Source organism: Xenopus laevis, chromosome 5S (genome assembly GCF_017654675.1).
Source record: "Xenopus laevis strain J_2021 chromosome 5S, Xenopus_laevis_v10.1, whole genome shotgun sequence".
NCBI classification, from domain to species: Eukaryota; Metazoa; Chordata; class Amphibia; order Anura; family Pipidae; genus Xenopus; species Xenopus laevis.
In genome coordinates, this window is record NC_054380.1 from 50,855,429 (window position 1) to 50,872,715 (window position 17,287).

At 38.7% G+C, this 17,287-nt stretch overlaps 1 protein-coding gene across 3 annotated transcripts in view; it reads right to left on the bottom strand.

Annotated features, from left to right (window-relative positions):
* The window catches only part of LOC121394211 (putative thiamine transporter SLC35F3), a 103,766-nt gene that overhangs the window by 64,502 nt on the left and 21,977 nt on the right, over positions 1-17,287 (bottom strand). For all 3 annotated transcript variants that reach the window (XM_041564541.1, XM_041564540.1, XM_041564539.1), the window contains exons 3-5: positions 15,208-15,427; positions 4,006-4,131; positions 1,183-1,375 (exon numbers count right to left, since the gene is read on the bottom strand). In XM_041564541.1, the coding sequence (XP_041420475.1) occupies positions 1,183-1,375; positions 4,006-4,131; positions 15,208-15,427 (539 nt within the window). The remainder of the gene's footprint in view (positions 1-1,182; positions 1,376-4,005; positions 4,132-15,207; positions 15,428-17,287) is intronic.

Consider the following 17,287-nt stretch of genomic DNA (forward strand, 5'->3'; position numbering starts at 1 on the left):
TGTAATGGTAGATAATAGAATGTTATTTTCTGATGTCAGTATTTCTTTAATGGTTTTTTGAGTACCATAAAAATATTATTATGAAGTATGGTAGCCTCCATGATAGTATGACAAATGTATGTAGGCCTATGTATCTCTACAGTTATGGATGAAGACTGTAAGCTACATAGCTGTCTCTATGTGGAGACTGGTTAGAAGATAAATGATAAACAGGCACAAATTACTGTGAGAACAGTCGGGTTAAGGAATTTCCCAAGAAGGGAAGGAATAACAGTTTATATTACAGTGCTGGGTAGGGATGTGCGAAATTTTTCGCCTTATTTCACCTCAAAAATGACACCCATAGACAGTGGCGGAACAACCGGGGGAGCAGGGGGTGTGAGCGGGCCAGGGCCCGCACCCCCTCAGGGCCCCCCGGCAGACCGCGCGCCGCTGACAAACGCGGGCAAATGCCCGGAGGGGGCGGGACCGGCTGTGCGTCACGCACCAGGGCCCGCCCCCCTCTAGTGATGCTTCTGCCCATAGACTTGTATGGCGTTGTGCGTCAAAAAAAAAAAAAGACGCCCGTCAAAACAATTTTGTCGTGCGCCAATTTTTTTTTACGCCAATAGACTTTAATGGGCGTCAGCGACACTTCGCCAGCGGTGAATTTTTGGCAAAACAAAACAGGTCAAATTCGCCCATCCCTAGTGCTGGGATAGATTTGGAAAGCCAGTACACCACTGGTCACTGATTTAACTTAACAGGGTCGAATCGGTGCCCTACTACTAAATAAAGAATACAAACAAGGCATTTTCTCTGGGCTGGCTCTCAAAAGCCACTTCTGTCACATATTCGGTTTCACAAATTAGTCCCTCTAACCAATGAGTCCTGACCTTACTGGCAAATGTATTTTCCTTCCTGTTTCAAGGATGGTCGTTCTCTCAAAAAAACTTTTGGTGGTCTTTGAAGTGGTTAAGGTACCTATACTATCTCAGCACTGAATGGACTGCCCTGAGATTCTGAATTTAGTCATATTACTCTCTGGATTTAACCCTCACAGATGTTACTCTGCAGACCTGGGACAGCTGGGTAACCCAGGATGTGATTAAGAGGGGGTAGGTGTTTGCTTTTTAATATCAAATACAGCACTGGACAGCATATATTTATACATATTTAATAATGTTTTAAGATTTTACTCACTTAGTTGAAGAACAGAGAATCCGCAAAGGCTGCACCAGGGGATTTTTTCAAAAGTACTCCAGTATTCCATTTTTGTGAAGTAAAGGATTATAGGGATGCAGGTGATAAATAGAACATTAAATATGCCTAAAACTGATAAAAATAAGGCTGCTTCACCAAAACTAGCACCACCAAGGATAAGTTTAAACAATACCTGCAACAAACATAAAAAGAAAATAAATAAATGGATACTGATTAAATTTTGACACTCTCCCAGGAATATAAGAATATATAATATACTGTATCTTTAAAAACATGTTCTAAAGGGAATAGACCTATCAGTATCCTGTAATGGTAGTGCAAGTGGATGTATATACTGTATGTGCAGCATGTGAATGCCACTAAACTCAACACTGGCAACCCAGCTTTCATTTTATGTGGTCCCGCAGTACTTCAAATAAAGTATCTGTAATGTGTGTCAACATTTCAACACATGCTAGTGACATATTCACAGTGTTTATACAAATTTGGGAATCACATACTAAAGGCAGAATAACTGCAATTACATTTTTATTATGCGTCCACACAACATGTTTCGGGCACCAAGGCCCTTTTTCAAGTGAAAAAGGGCCTTGAAAAAGGGTCTTGGTGCCCGAAACATGTTGTGTGGATGCACAGTAAAAATGTAATTGCAGTTATTCTGCCTTTAGCACATGATTCCCAAATTCGTATATACACTGTTAATACAAGGTGGAGGACAGTGACGGAGCCTCCAGGGAATCATTACTATGGATTAGCAAAAGTTCAGGTAATGTGTGTAAACCTACTGTTAGTTACATATTCACCCATTTCCAAGCTACAAACACAATTTAAGAGGCCTCTGTCGATTGGAAACGTTGTTCCTGTTTCAAGTTCCATTCCCCACATTGCCAAAATCTCCTCCCAAAAACTATAGCAAAATTGCATACCACAGTAATAATTACTTTTTTTTCATAGTGTTGTAAGCCTAGTAGCTAAGCTGTGGTTTCAGAGCTGGAAAATCTATAATTTGGGGCCAGACATAACATGTGATATGCATTTATGGATACCAGGGTGAAGGGTTAGAATTCAAGAAAGGTTTATGCATTGAAGCAATACTAATGGCAGACTAACGTGTACAAACGGGTCATTTACAGCCACTATCACAGTTGCATCTGTGCAGAATTCCCTGTGGTCAGTTGTGCATAAAATCCCATTTCTTAAAGGCACTTGTGTCAAAATGTGCTCCTTGCACTTCATATACAGTAGTTATGCTTGAAGCCACTGCTTTTCCTCCACATCTAAGGAATTGGGCATACACGTCAGTCTTATGCCAAACACCAGAAATTACTCCAACTGGACTTAAAATAAGTTCATTTAGAAGCAATTGCACTAATTTTGATGCATTGCCTGTAACTCCATCAGGTGCAAGTTCCCCAGGCAAGTGTAATAATGTTGGGTTTCTGAGAAAAAACGTGCACTGTGGGATTGCACACAAAATTGCACTTTGTCTACTGCACTTGCAATTGTAAGCAACCCTTTAAATGTCTACACTTAGAAGCTAACTATAGTGAATAGTAGATCATGAGGGAGCAATGTGGTTTATTACCTCACAGTCCCCCTCCTAACTCAAATAATCCTCAGCAGTTGGTCCCATTTTCTAATTGTAAGACAGAACCTCCACAGGACCTATTTTAATTCTTTCAGATGAACAGCACACATTGGACTCTGAGAGAGATACGTTTTTATGATTTGAATTGCATCTCAAATTGCATTTTGTCCATGAGTTTTCCAATGATACATTTTCTCGCAGAGTTTCTCGCAGAGTTGAATCTTGTATTTTTTTTTTACACTGCAAAAGTTAGCAGTGGAGCACTGTTTGATATAAACACATTCTGTCTAAAATTTTAGACAGAATGTGTTTATATCAAATTGACTTATCACATATCAAATAAATACCTAACATAATTTTTTATAAGAATTTGAGGAGTTTCATAAAATATATCTGAATGATTTGTTCATATACAATTTAAGTTGTTTTTGTTAATGCATAATTCAATTGGTAACAAGTAATAATAGCGGAAAATTACTAACCCAGATCTCCAGCATCCAGCACCCATATGTCAATCTTATCAACTCGTCAGCAGCAGTGACTTACTGCAGCCTTTTTGGCCTCAACTACCACTGCTCCTTGGTTTTTTTCCTGGGGTACAGGCTTCACAATATATTGGGCCTTTCATGGGGAGCAGCTTCCTGATTGCTGACAAATGCCTGGGACACCTTGGTAGCACCCAGGCTCACTGACTTCTCTTCCTTGGGGGTCCTACCGTCCCCTGTCACTGCTGCCTCCTTGCTCCCCTCCCTTTTGTAATCTCAACTGCCACTGCTCCTTGTTTTTTTCCTGGGGTACATGCTTCACAATATATTGGGCCTTTCATGGGGAGCAGCTTCCTGATTGCTGACAACTGCCTGAGACACCATGGTAGCACCCAGGCTCACTGACGTCTCTTCCTTGGGGGTCCCACCATTCCCTGTCACTGCTGCCTCCTTGCTCCCCTCCTTTTGTAATCTTGCCCCCACTCACTAGGTCCAGCAGGACCTCCTCCTCCAGTGGGTCTTTCTCTAGCTCTGTCACTGACCCATCCACACTGAGTTCTCCATCAGATGTATCACTTGCCAGGGTGGTGGTCTGTTCTGTACTCTTCTAATGTCTGCCTCTGATTGGCTTACCCAACCTTCTGAAGCCTTCAAAACAGGTCAGATTCACCTATTACTATTGAGGAGTCATCCCTAATATATTTTTTATTATTCCAGTATACAAGGTACCTTGTAAAGTGCAGACATAGTTGCAGATCCAACCACCAATGCAATGCCTATGACTGAATGACTGTGAAATCCATCTGAGTAAGTCATCATCACAATTCCTGCAATAGCAAAAATAGCAGCTACAATCTAAAGTGGAAATAAAGAAAGACAAGTAGTATTAGACTGTAAAAGCTCATTGCAGATTTCATTAAAGCAATGATACACTCTGCAACTCTGTATAAATTATAATATTGCCAAATACACTCAACGCATTCAAATAATGGCCCAGGGTTCCAGGTCCCAGGCCCCTCACTGAAAAATGTATTTTAAATCAAAAGAAGAACAAGAAATGCACTCTCCACTTGGTACTGGTGCAGTGCAATAATGTCATAGCTAGGAGGGGATCCAACCAAACGTCTTTGTGGAAATGAGCACCCAAACCATTAATCTTGGATGAGTAGTTAAAATTATTTTATTTTGTACAACAATCCAGGTGCATTTTGGTCACCCCCAGCATCACCCCGTGAGCTTTTCCTTTATTGCAAGTAAATTCAAGAGAATTTATAGGATTTTACTTGGAGGCTTCTAAATGAACTAGGTTGGACTAATTCATGTGCCTCCTGAAAAGAGTTGGCATGAGTATGAATAAAAAGCATCAGTGGTTTAACTGTCAGGTAATTGCAGTTTGAGGTGGCTGGTGGAGACTTGAGGTATCTTTATAAACAATAAAAAATTGGTATGCAACACCTAAAATCCATCCTTTGTTTCTTAAATCCTTAACTAATGTCACATGGGACACTCATCTTGTTTCAGATGGTTTTAGTGTCCAAGATTACCTACTGTTGCACTTGTTCATTTGAATAGGAAACACTGAGTCAAAAACCTCTTACTTTGGAGAAGAGTTTCACAGAAACAGTTCAGGTTTTTGCCAAATGCAAGCTTTTTTTCTCTTTCTCAATATTTTTATTGATGTGTCAACAAGAAAATACAGTACAAAATTCACACGGCATAGGTAATATCATATCACTTGTTAACAATCTCTTGACACAATTTTTCAGAAAGTTAAAATAACAAAAAAGCAATAACCATAAGCTAAATCGAAAAATAAATAATAAATAAATAAAAAACAAAAAAACAAAAAACAAAAACAAACAAAAAAGAAAAAACCCTGAGACTCGTGGTATTACATTGCCAGCTATATGGACATGATTGACCTAGTCCTAAAGTCTTACCCATTAAGCCCACTTCCAAGAATTAGAAGAACTAATAAAGCTTAGTCCACAATAATCGTCCAACAGACCAGATCACCCAGAACGCACCCCCATCTACAAGATACTATAAAGGCAAGAGGTAATTGGGTAAAGACCCATTATACCAATAATGCAAGCTTTTTTTTTTTTTGCAGGATTTGAATTTAGTCAAATCCTGAACACCTGACTAAACCAAATCTGAATCCTTAATATAACATGACTTTAGACCTCTGGGAAATTTCAAGTGTCAATTTTTTTTTTTGAAATTTGCATATCAAACTAGAGTTCAGATACAGTCAGATCTTTTGCAGTGCATTGACCAAATCTTAATATTGTTGATTTGCTACTTCGCTACTTTGAAGTCCATTTTCATCACTTCATATCTGCCTACTTGGATGCTTCGATGTGACAAACCCAAGGACTTAAAACAGCTGCCCAGTTATGGTGAGGACCACATAAAATTAGCCTACCCATCATTTTCTTGAAATGAAAAATTGATACTTTATTTATGGGGTAAACATTTACAAATGATTGCTTAAGTAATATGTAGTAACATTAATATGTATTTATTTTACCACAAAATGCACCATTAATGTTTCAAAACAGTTTATGTTCAACATTTTATCATTATATATACTGCCTAACTGCTAGTTCTGCAGCCTCTCTAATTTGCATCAGAGGGGTAAAAAAATTCCTTTCTGACTGGCAACTTGCTATTTTCAATAACACTATATTTCCTCACTTGCTGAAAAGCCATCCAACCATTTATCTAGATGACATTAAACATATTTGTGTAAATGTTTTTAAATATATAAAATATAATATATATTACAAACATGTGTATAATGTATATGACATCACTACCTTATTATGACTGTATGTATTGAAGTTAATGCTTGCTGAAATTTACCTGGCCTGCATGTAGCATGTGCTCTGGAAGTAGTGATCAAATATGAGAGGAGCACAGCAAACATAAGCATACAGTTAAAAGTGATGGGACCTTAGAAATTCTGATTTTATTATTAATCATTGCAAATCTGAGCAGCTCCACTCCATAGAAACTGAACTGTAGTGACCCAATTATTTAGGGGGTTATTTATTAAGATGAGATTTTTTCTGTTTTGATTTTTTTTTGGAGGGTTTGATGCTGGTTTTTCCGCAAAAAACAAATTTTTATGGTTTTCAGGTGTCAAAAACGAATTATTTTTTATAAATAAGAGCAAATCGTGGATTCTAGCATGGTCGGATGTTTTTATTTAAAAAATCAGAAAAATTAGCATTTTGATAAATAACCCCCATGTGCCATATTTTATAAACATGATGGTGTCATACAAACAAGTCCTTGGGACCATAAAATTCCACTACAATTTTTTGTGATTACACTGGGGGTATGTCTATGTGAGGATTGATGTACCATTATTTATCTGGGCAAAGGTCTTGATTACTTTTGATTGTATTATAGCTACATATTTCAGTCCACCTAATGATGGGTTTTATTTTGTCTTGCTTAAGCCAAGTCTTAAGAATTGTATAAACGATATTTAGAATTTCTGTTTGGCTAAGATTAAGGGGCAGATTTATCAAGGGTCGAATTTCGAAGTAAAAAATACTTTGAAATTCGACCATCGAATTAAAATACTTTGAATTCGAATATCGAATTAGATCTTTTTTCATCGAATTTGTGTATTCTGCGGTCAACGTAAAATCTTTCGATCGAACGATTAAATACTTCGAATCAAACGATTGAAACGATTTTAACGTACGATCGAACGATTTTACTTTTTATTTTAGAAAAATGCTCTAGAAGGTCCCCATAGGCTAACATAGCACTTCGGCAGGTTTAATTTAGCAAAGTATTGAAGTCGAAGTACTTTGAGAGACAGTACTTTGATTATCGAATGGTCGAATATTCAAAGTATTTTAGTTCGAATTGCATTCGAAGTCGAAGTACCCTATTTGATGGTCGAAGTATCCAAAAACTTACTTCGAATTTCGAATTTTTTTACTTCAAAAATTCCCTCGAATTCACTTCGACCCTTGATAAATCTGCCCCTAAATATCTAGAAATATTTCAATAAAAATTTGAATACACTCCATTTGAATACATGGGATTTTTAATAAAAAGAAGAAGGTCATTGACAAAAGCCAATGTTTTCAGTGTCTTTACCTTTTTTAATTCTTTGGAATAGATCAGCAATATTTTAATATATAATGAGCATTTACATGGAAATATTAAAGAAAAGTGGTGATAAGGGGCGACCTTGTATAGGGCTTTTTAAAAGACAAAATACAGTGTATTGTTCTCCGGCTGCAATTACTCTAGCTTGATACTGAGGCAAGTCCCTTCCCAGCAACACAAGAGTAGGCAGCCAGTGTGCAACAGCCACACGAAGGAAAATTTGCTAGCCACTAACCTGGCTCTAGGATACTTTTTTTACCTCCCCATGGATACACTATATAATACTATAAACAACTGTGTAGTTAATGAGCTCTGGGGAAATTAACTCTTTCAGCATGAGAGTGGTCCCGGATCCTGAATCAATCATCCCAGTAACCCGTTTCCTATAGACCTCCACCCTTACCGCAAGGACACACTGACTTTCCTTGAGGGCTGCTGTGGATGTAGTTTTGGCAAATGTGCAGTCCATATCAGAACCATCACATGGAGGGGAAACAATAGCAGAGTCAAACGTAGGAACAGTAAACTCCTCTGGCAATACTTGGCAATACGTGCCATGGTTGCACAAGCTTTGCAGGAAATTCCTTCCTGGTGCGGAGCCGATTGCTCTGAGATTTACTTGCTCGCATTGACCCCTGTCCCTTTAACACACAGAAATCCCCTGGCTGTCTGGGAGACTGTGCAGCACCTTGCTGGAACAGCTGTTGCTGGAGGGTGGATGCTGGCTTTGTGGATGCCTTTGCCCGGACCAAGTTCCTCTTCTGTCAATAGGTAATTTTCCACTAGTTGTACAGCTAGCAGGAGGGTAATAGTTTGGTGTCTTTGGATCCACCATTGTGCCTCAACAGACATGACAAGCAGAAACTGTTCCAGAACAACAGTCTCTATTACCTGATCTATAGTCTTTCCTGCAGGCTGGATCCACCTGGTGCAAAAGTCCATAAGCAGCGCAAGTAATAAGTGGAGCCAGTAAAATTGCCCACTGGTCCTCAGGCCATTTTTAGACACTGACTACCCTTTCAAAAGTCATGAGAAATGTCTCTGGATCATCAGACTGTCTCATTTTTAACAGGAAAGGTCTAGGTGTTGGTGTTGTCTCCGAACTGGACTGTCTGTCCAGGAGTTGCAACAATTGCTCCTGCTGTTTGTAATTGCCAGATCAGTTGCTCGGTCCTGTTGTTGGATCTGCCACTCCTGTTGTTGGATTTGCCAATCCTGTTGCTGCATCAAATGTTGCAAAAAAACTTACATTTTTGCTCTCTAGCCCTAAGGGCACTCTGTGGATTAATATCCCACTTCTGACACCATATCACAGGTTCCCACAGAGTAAATGTCAGGACAGCAAAAGTTTCTTAAAGAAAAATGGCTTTTATTCTAGCCAGCTGCCACAGATGCAAAATAAAGGCAGTTTCCTTTCCGACCAGCAAATATCTTTTGGCAGCAGTATTAGTTCAATAACAACAAAAAGGCAGTGGAATTACAGACCTGTGTGTGCACAGGCACATAGGATCCTTTGTGTCAAGATCCCAGATATGCTGTGTGTCTCTCCCAGTCAGAGATCCTGAGAGACTGAACATCCTGGGTTTTAAGGAGCACTAAGCCACCTGAGGCTAATCAGACCCAGCTGGTCAGTCAGTAGCACCTCACTCTGCTACAATATGTCAGTCCCAACATAGCTTTGTTGTAATCAGCTTTGAAGAAGGAACTGAAACGTTATGAAAGCTTGCTGTGATTTTCATCTTAGTTAGCCAATAAAGGTATCACCTTTACACCAATTTTATTATGCTTCATAACAAAAGTTCTACTCTATAACTTTTTCAACTGACTAACACAGTACCAAAAACTTTACCTTCTGCCTTTACATAATCTATCTTACCGCTCTGTTCCTCTATGAGATGGCTGCCATATTTGTTCTCATTAGAAACTCTAACTGACAGGTTGAGAAGAGACAGTCAGGTTAACAAAACAGTCAGGTTTAGGAACTTCAAGTAACAATTAATTACAAAAGCAGACCTATCAGTGAAAAATTATCAACATGGCCTATATGTAACTTTTAAAGTACATTAATATTCCCAAAGAGTAGTTTTTCAATGTCAGTATCACTTTGAGAGTGACAAAAAAAAACCTTAAAACCAAAACCAAATCGATCAAAAAGATATTCCCACAAAACTTTGTCACAAGCTTACTTGTCTCAGCATCTGATTAAAGAAGAACGTGTACTGCTTTTTTTAGCAGAGTAAATTATGTTCATTTTGAGACACCAGATCTTTTTTTTTAACAAAGTATCCACAAAGTCAGGATTGCATACTTTTACTTTCTTGAAAAGCCCCTTCTATTAACAATGGATTGTCCAGTATCATGTGCATTATTCTGGGAATAAAAAACATATATATTATATAATATATTATATTATTATATATTATTTAAAAAAATCCTTTTGGGCCTGTATCTACTTTAAGTCCACAAAGACTCAGACCTACTGTAGGATTACTCCTATGTGAAAAGTAAAGTAGCTGCAACATAAATTTACTGGAAGATTGGCACAGATTAGCCTAAGGTGGCATTGATGGAAAGGCTGACCATAATACTTTTTTTATGGTACAATATTGTACATTAGATTCATACTGCTGCCGAGGGTTACTGATTTTAAATGCATCAAAATATTTAGTACACCTAATGGAAGTATAGGAATTGTAGGATACAATGTGGGACCTTGATTTTGCACACATCTTACATATTTTGGACAAGGAGGACACTGTATTTTTTTGTAACATTGAATTACATATGTTAACACAGCCTGATATTGTTGTGCTGCATTTTTGTTTGAAAATAATGGCTGTAGGTCATTTCTAGCAGTTGGTTAACTGTTAGACCATGCTCTGTCATATGGGTGTTTCTAGCAACTAGTCAATACTACAGTCTGGATTAGACTGCTTGCTAGTGATTTCTTTCTTTTTGTGCAAGGCATTTACCAGAAACATTACATAATAGTGAGATAAATAAGTGAAATTATGTATTGAGTAGACAGATTCCCATTTGGCACCATAGTACATTTTAAAATTATCAATCAAAGATATCACAGCAATTTTTTGGTAGTCACCTTTGATAATACACAATAGTTTGTAAGAAATGTATATATTTGCATCACAAAGTTGGTATCTTATCTCATGTTTGACTGATTGATTAAGGGTTTTATTGCACTTGTCAAAGTGTAAAAGTGAACACCCTATATATGATCCAACTTACTGAACAGTTTTTAGTCCTTTAATTCTGCAGTTTTAGGCTAATGTGGTTACTACATTGTATAGCAAAACACCTGCTTCTTCAAAAAAAGATTTCTTGCCAGGTGAGAATATAGTCAATGTTCTGGCAAGACAGATCATGCACTATGAAAGGGTGCAATACTGATATATTGTATAAAAATGCTGCAGAGTGCCATGGGGTACAGCTTACCTTCTTACTTGTGTCTTAATTTTTTAATATTATCTTATATGTTTCTACTTCAGAGAAAGTAAATGTTAGATAATAAGCAAATATATATGGCACACTTGAATGGCATCTGAAGTGTGAATCTCACTGTTCCATCTATATGTCCCTTTTAGAAGTATCCTATAAGGTGCTCCTAAACTGGTACATTGTGCCTGCCAGATTACATACAATACATACTATGTAAAAGCCACACTGTTTTAGAAGTTGCAAAGGCAAGAGTACTGTTACTGTATGTAAACATGGTGGCAATTTCCAAATGTAATACAGTTCAGGTCTGAAACTTTGGAGAGATCCAGAAGAGGTCCTATTGAGCAAAATAATTCACAACATCAGTAGATACACAAGGGCCCTCACATATATATTTACAGCAGCTAAATGAATGATAGGTGTCCCTTCTGTTACACATACAACACATAAAAATAAGCTCCGTTGGATATTGATAAATAAAAGATTGACAAGCCTAGTACTTGACAGACAGGAGATTTTTGCCCTCCTGTGAAGCTAATTTACTACTATTAAATCGATAAATGGATAACAATCTCATAATGTTGGTTGAGTGCTGGAGCTAAAGGCCATTTTTTCAGGAACACAGAAGAGATTTGGAGATTTCACAATGTTTCTGTCAGAATCTTACGGCTCCTGTAGTGGAAGAGTCGGACCAAGGAAGAAGCACTCGGCTGAAAGTCGAGTTCACGATAGCCAAAGGGTTAAAGAGAAAGCGTAGTCAGGATACAGGCAAGAGTTCAATAGGCATCATTGTCAGAGTCTATTCGAAGGGTCAAAAGTCCAATAATCAAGCTAATACAAATTTAGAAGCACCCACGAACAGTAGTAGAATCCTATAATCGGGCATTGAACCTGAGACATTGGCATCTCTTTATTTAGAATTTTAGCGCCATTTGTGGCACAATGACTTCACACGTACGACGTGGCGAAATGACGTCACTGCACGGGGCTGGGCGCTGCCATCTTGCCTACAAATTGGAGCGCTCCGCAATGGAGCACTCCTTATAGTATCCCCTCCCCCAGGGGGAACCACTGGACCATCATGTCCCGGCTTATGAAGAAACTGTTTGTAAAATTCCCGTACCAAACGGGGAGCATGGACATCAGAGTGTTTTATCCAGGAACATTCCTCTGGACCAAAACCACTGGACCAAAATCAATGTAGCAGAAATTGAAGGTATGAGTCCAAGATCTTTCCACTTCATATTCTTGTTGGTGACAGAAGAAGGAGGAGCAATTAACAATAGTCGGTTTCACCAAGGACACATGAAAAACTTTGGGGATTTGCATCTCAGGGGGAAGTTGAAGTCTGACAGACACAGGGTTGATAATCTCCATAACGTGAAAAGGACCAATGAATTTTAGACCCAACTTGGGGTTAGGAATTTTAATATTGATGTTTCTTGTTGAAAGCCGAACCTTTTCCCCTACTTTATACTGGGGAAAAGATTTCAGCATAGTTCTTGTAGGACAAAGCACTTTTCTCAAAATTTGTCTTGGTGGCAGACCAAATGGCCAACATATGATCATCGGCAGCTGGGACAGCCAACAGGAGTAAATCTTGAGGGAAGGCTAGATAATGTTGTCCATACACTGTCAGGAAGGGCAACCTACTAGTGGAAGCATGAGTAGCATTGTTATGAGCGAATTCCACCCAGGGGAGTAGATCAGACCAGTCATCCTGACAGAGGGATACGTGACTTCTCAGGAACTGTTCCAGCACTTGATTTACTCTCTCAGCAGCTCCATTGGATTGAGGTTGGTAAGCAGAGGAAAATTTAAGAGCAGTACCCAGATCTTTACACTGGAAGAACTTGGACACAAACTGGGAGCCTCTGTCTGAAACAATCTCTGCTGGGAAGTCATGTAGATGGGAAGTATTCCAAAGAGGTAGGAAGTGTGCTATCTTACTGAAGCAGTCAATAACTACCCAAATAACAGTTTTTCCCTTTGATGGTTTCAACTTAACAATAAAGTCCATGGCTAAGTGAGTCCAAGGACGGGAAGGAAAAGTGCAAGCTGCGACAAAGTCTTTGACGTCCTTCCGTGCGGTTGGCCACCAGACGAGAAGACTTATTAACTCTAGCTTTTCTTAGTACTGGGTTGACCGGGCCTACTTGGCCTTCTGATTCTTGGAACCAGGGCAATAGGTCAGGACAAAGTCAAACCATGAGAGCAAGTTTCACTGCCAGTAATTCAGGATTCCCAATATCGTAATTATGTTAATCAGGGGATAATAAGCAATAATAAGCAAAAGGGTGTAACTTCCCATCCGCAATGTGTCTTCGGGAGCCCTAACATCCGAAGCATCTATTTCGATGAAGAATGGTTGCTGAAGATCTGGATGTCGAAGAACAGGGGCAGAAGCAAATAATTCATTCAGGGATTGGAAGGCTTCCAGCGCATGAGAGGACCATACATTAGGCTTTCCTCCCTTCCGGATGAGGGCCGGGATAGGGGCTATTCGGGAGGAGAACCCTTTACTGAATTGCCGGTAAGAATTTGAGAATCCGATAAAAAGATGTCATTCGCAAATTCTTTGAAGATGACAGGGGAGTTCCAAAGGCCGATGAAAACATCAGAGAAGTAAACAGCTGGCAGGGACTGAATGTCAGCAGAACTGACACCCGGTGTATAAAGTTAACAGGTAAACAATTCTTTTGAGAGAAAGGACTCTGAGAGATTTGATTGGCTGCCCAGTCAATTGAGGTATTGTACAGCTTAAGCCAGGGTAAGCCCAGGAGCAGAAGGACAGTTGATAATTAGGAATGACAGTCTTTCTTTATGCAGAGTTCCAACTGTCAGAGGTAATTCACCAGTTGTCTCAGAAATGATTTTATTAGTTAATGGCCTATCATCAGGAGAAATGCAGGGGGAGGCAGGGAATCGAACAGAACAGCAAGAGAAGATAGAAATGGTGGGAGAAAGAGATGAAACCAATGAGGGCTGTGTGGAGTACAACACTGGGGGCTAAAGACTGTCACCAAACCGGAAGTGACATCACAAACCGACAGTGCCGGTTTTAGTTTTTTCTGATGTCTTACCCAAACAGCAGGAAAGATCAGCATATTGGAGGTAAGTAATGTATATACATTTTTTTTTCTAAAAATAAAAAATGGTATTACTGGTCCTTTAAAGGCTAGATGAATCTGTAATGGCAGTAGAAACCGGTTAAAGTTCCCTCGGGTGCAGGTTCAATGCCTCCTAGATAAGACTCCCCAATCTTACCTAGATGTGGAGATCTTCCTGGCTCCAAGGGACAAGTTTTGGCAAAATGAGCTTGGCCACCGCAGTATAAACACAGACCAGCCAAGCATCTCATGAGTTTCTCTTGCTCTGAGAGCTGCACCCTCCCAATCTGCATAGGTTCCTATGACGGTTATGAAGGAAGAACAGGCAGGTGCCAATACAGGCTGGAATTTCCTGCCACACTCCTTATAAGCTTGGTGCTCCCTGAGCCGTGTGTCTACCTTGAGAGCTAGAGCAATGAGGTCTTCCAATTACTCGGGGAGATCCCCGAGCACTACTATTCCCACCCTTAAGGCAGCCCTGGGCTCAGACGTAAGTAGCCCTGTGCTCCTCTTCTGACTCACCCTACCCTTTCTCTTCCTGTTCACTATGTATATATATATATATATATATATATATATATATATATATATATACACACATATATACACACATATATACACATATATACATATATATATACACACACACATATATATATATATATATACACATATATACATATATATACACACGCACACACACATTTTTTTCTAATTTTGTTCATATTTTTATTGTTTAATTGAATTGTATGAATACCTTTACAGTTAATTGTTTCCAGTGTATAATAACACTGCACTGTTTCATTTCTACTCTGAAAATGCAAATAAAGAAATTATTTTTAAAAAATGTCAAATTATTCTTAGTACAGGAATGGGACCTGTTATCGAGAATTCTCGGGACCTGGGGGTTTTTCGGATAACGGATCTTTCCGTAATTTGGGTCTTCATGCCTTAAGTCTACTAGAAATTCATTTAAACATTAAATAAACACAATAGTCTGGTTTTGCTTCCAAAAGGATTCATTTTATCTTAGTTGGGATCAAGTACAAGCTACTGTTTTATTATTACAGAGAAAAAGGAAACCATTTTTAAAAATTTGGATTATTTAGATAAAATGGAGTCTATGGGATCATTCTGGATATCGGGTTTCAGGATAAGGGATCCTATACCTGTACAGATAAATTAGGTTAAATACATACAAACATATAATACAATACTTTTGACTTACCCTAACACCCATAAACTTGTCCTGCAGGATAATCCAGGAAAGTAAAAATACAAAGGCTTTATTGCAGCAGAACAAGGCAGAAACATCAGTTGTGCTTATTTTTTTTATAGCGAGTAAATAAAGATAATTTGTTAGTGTCCAAAGAACACCAAATGGCGCCGCCTTTGTAAAAAATGCCTTTACAGTCAGTCCACTGTCTCCAAAAAATCTGCAGTATTCCCTAAAAAAAATGGCAATAAAAAAAAAATGAGGGGAGAATAGCATGCTACATCATTTTTTATATTACTATAAATGAGTTCCATGACAAGTCATGACATTTCTTTATGAATATTACTAGTATCATATTTTAAAGTAGGCAGTGAAATGTTTTTATTATATAAATTTCAGCTTACTCATCCTTTCCTGTATGGTGACTCCCATTCTTTTCTATTGTGCCTTCACTGACAGGACCATATTGAAACTCTGCACAATTATTCATGTCACATGCATTCAATGCGTCATCATAGTCCTGTCATTCTCTGGCCTCATGTTTTTATTTTTAATTTTTAGCCTGTGCAAGTGCGTACATTTTCAGAAACAAGGTTTTTAGTTACAAGGTTGTTATCATGTAACTGCCACACTACCATCCCACATTTTGTCCTACTTTTCATAGGCTACCACCCTCCACATGGTTGTATTTCCTAGCAAAAACCCCCTGGCAAAGGCACTGGTTTCAAAGACTGACCCTTGCTGTAGCTTTCATATGAGATCTCCAACATCCACTTTTTAAATGCACAATATCACTATTAAAGTGAGCAGGTGTGCTGCAATCACATGGTAGATTGGCATACTTCCTGCAGAATAAAGCTTAAATGCAAAAATGGTTATATCAACACATTGCACATTTGTAAAGTACAATGGGAATGCAATCAATCTGGTCAAATTTACTAAAAACATTAATAAGAGGGGGTTATGAACAATTCACCTCACTTGCCTGGACCTATGTTTTAATAATTGTGTGTTTTAAATTATAATTTAACATGAGACCAGTGCTTTGGTCAGGAGACTCAGGATATGATTCATAAAGCTTTAATAAAAATTAATGTAAACAAGGCTCCAGGGCCTGATGTCATACACCTCTGGGTTCTAAGAGAGCTTAGTTCAGTTTTAGACCAGCCCCTATTTCTGATTTTCTCAGATTCACTTCCATCTGGTATGGTGCCTATGGATTGGAGAAAAGATGACATATTCCAATATTTAAAAAGGGATTACGATCTCAGCCAGGCAATTATAGGCCTGTAAACTTGACATCTGTGGTGGGCAAATTATTTGAAGGCTTGTTAAGGGATCACATTCAAAATGTTATGATGAGGTAAGTAAGATGCTGGACAGTGGGGGGGGCAATAGATGTGATCTAATTGGATCTAATTGGATTTTGCCAAAGCGTTTGATACTGTGCCCCACAAAGCTGCCCAGATTGCCAGTTTGTCAAGATAATGTTGCAAGGATGCCACATCCTGAATGGAATTAATTGGGCTGGATAGTTTTGTGTCATATGCAAACACTGTTACATTACATACAACACCCTCCCCTAAGTCATGAACAAGTTAAAAGTGGACCTTATACCGAGCCCTGGGGGACCCTTACTCCAAGTAGAGAATGTACCATTAACAAACACCCTCTGTACCCGATCCTGTAGCCAGTTTCCTATCCATGTGCAAACGACTCCATTAAGCCCAACAGACCTTAGTTTAGAAAGCAGTCGTTTGTGGGGCACAGTATCAAACGCTTTGGCAAAATCCAATTAGATCACATCTATTGCCCCCCCCCACTGTCCAGCATCTTTCTTATCTCATCATAAAAAGCAATCAGATTTATCTGACATGACCTATCCTTCATAAAGCCATGCTGCTCATAATGTCATTCACTGGGACAAAATTTGATCTATTAACAATCCTTAAAATAATTTGCCCACCACAGATGTCAAACTTACTGGCCTATAAATATTGAAATGACATCAGTTTTTCACCAATTCATAGGTTCCATACAAGATGAAAACGAATCTGAAAAAAATCAGATATATGGGCTAAAACTGAACTAA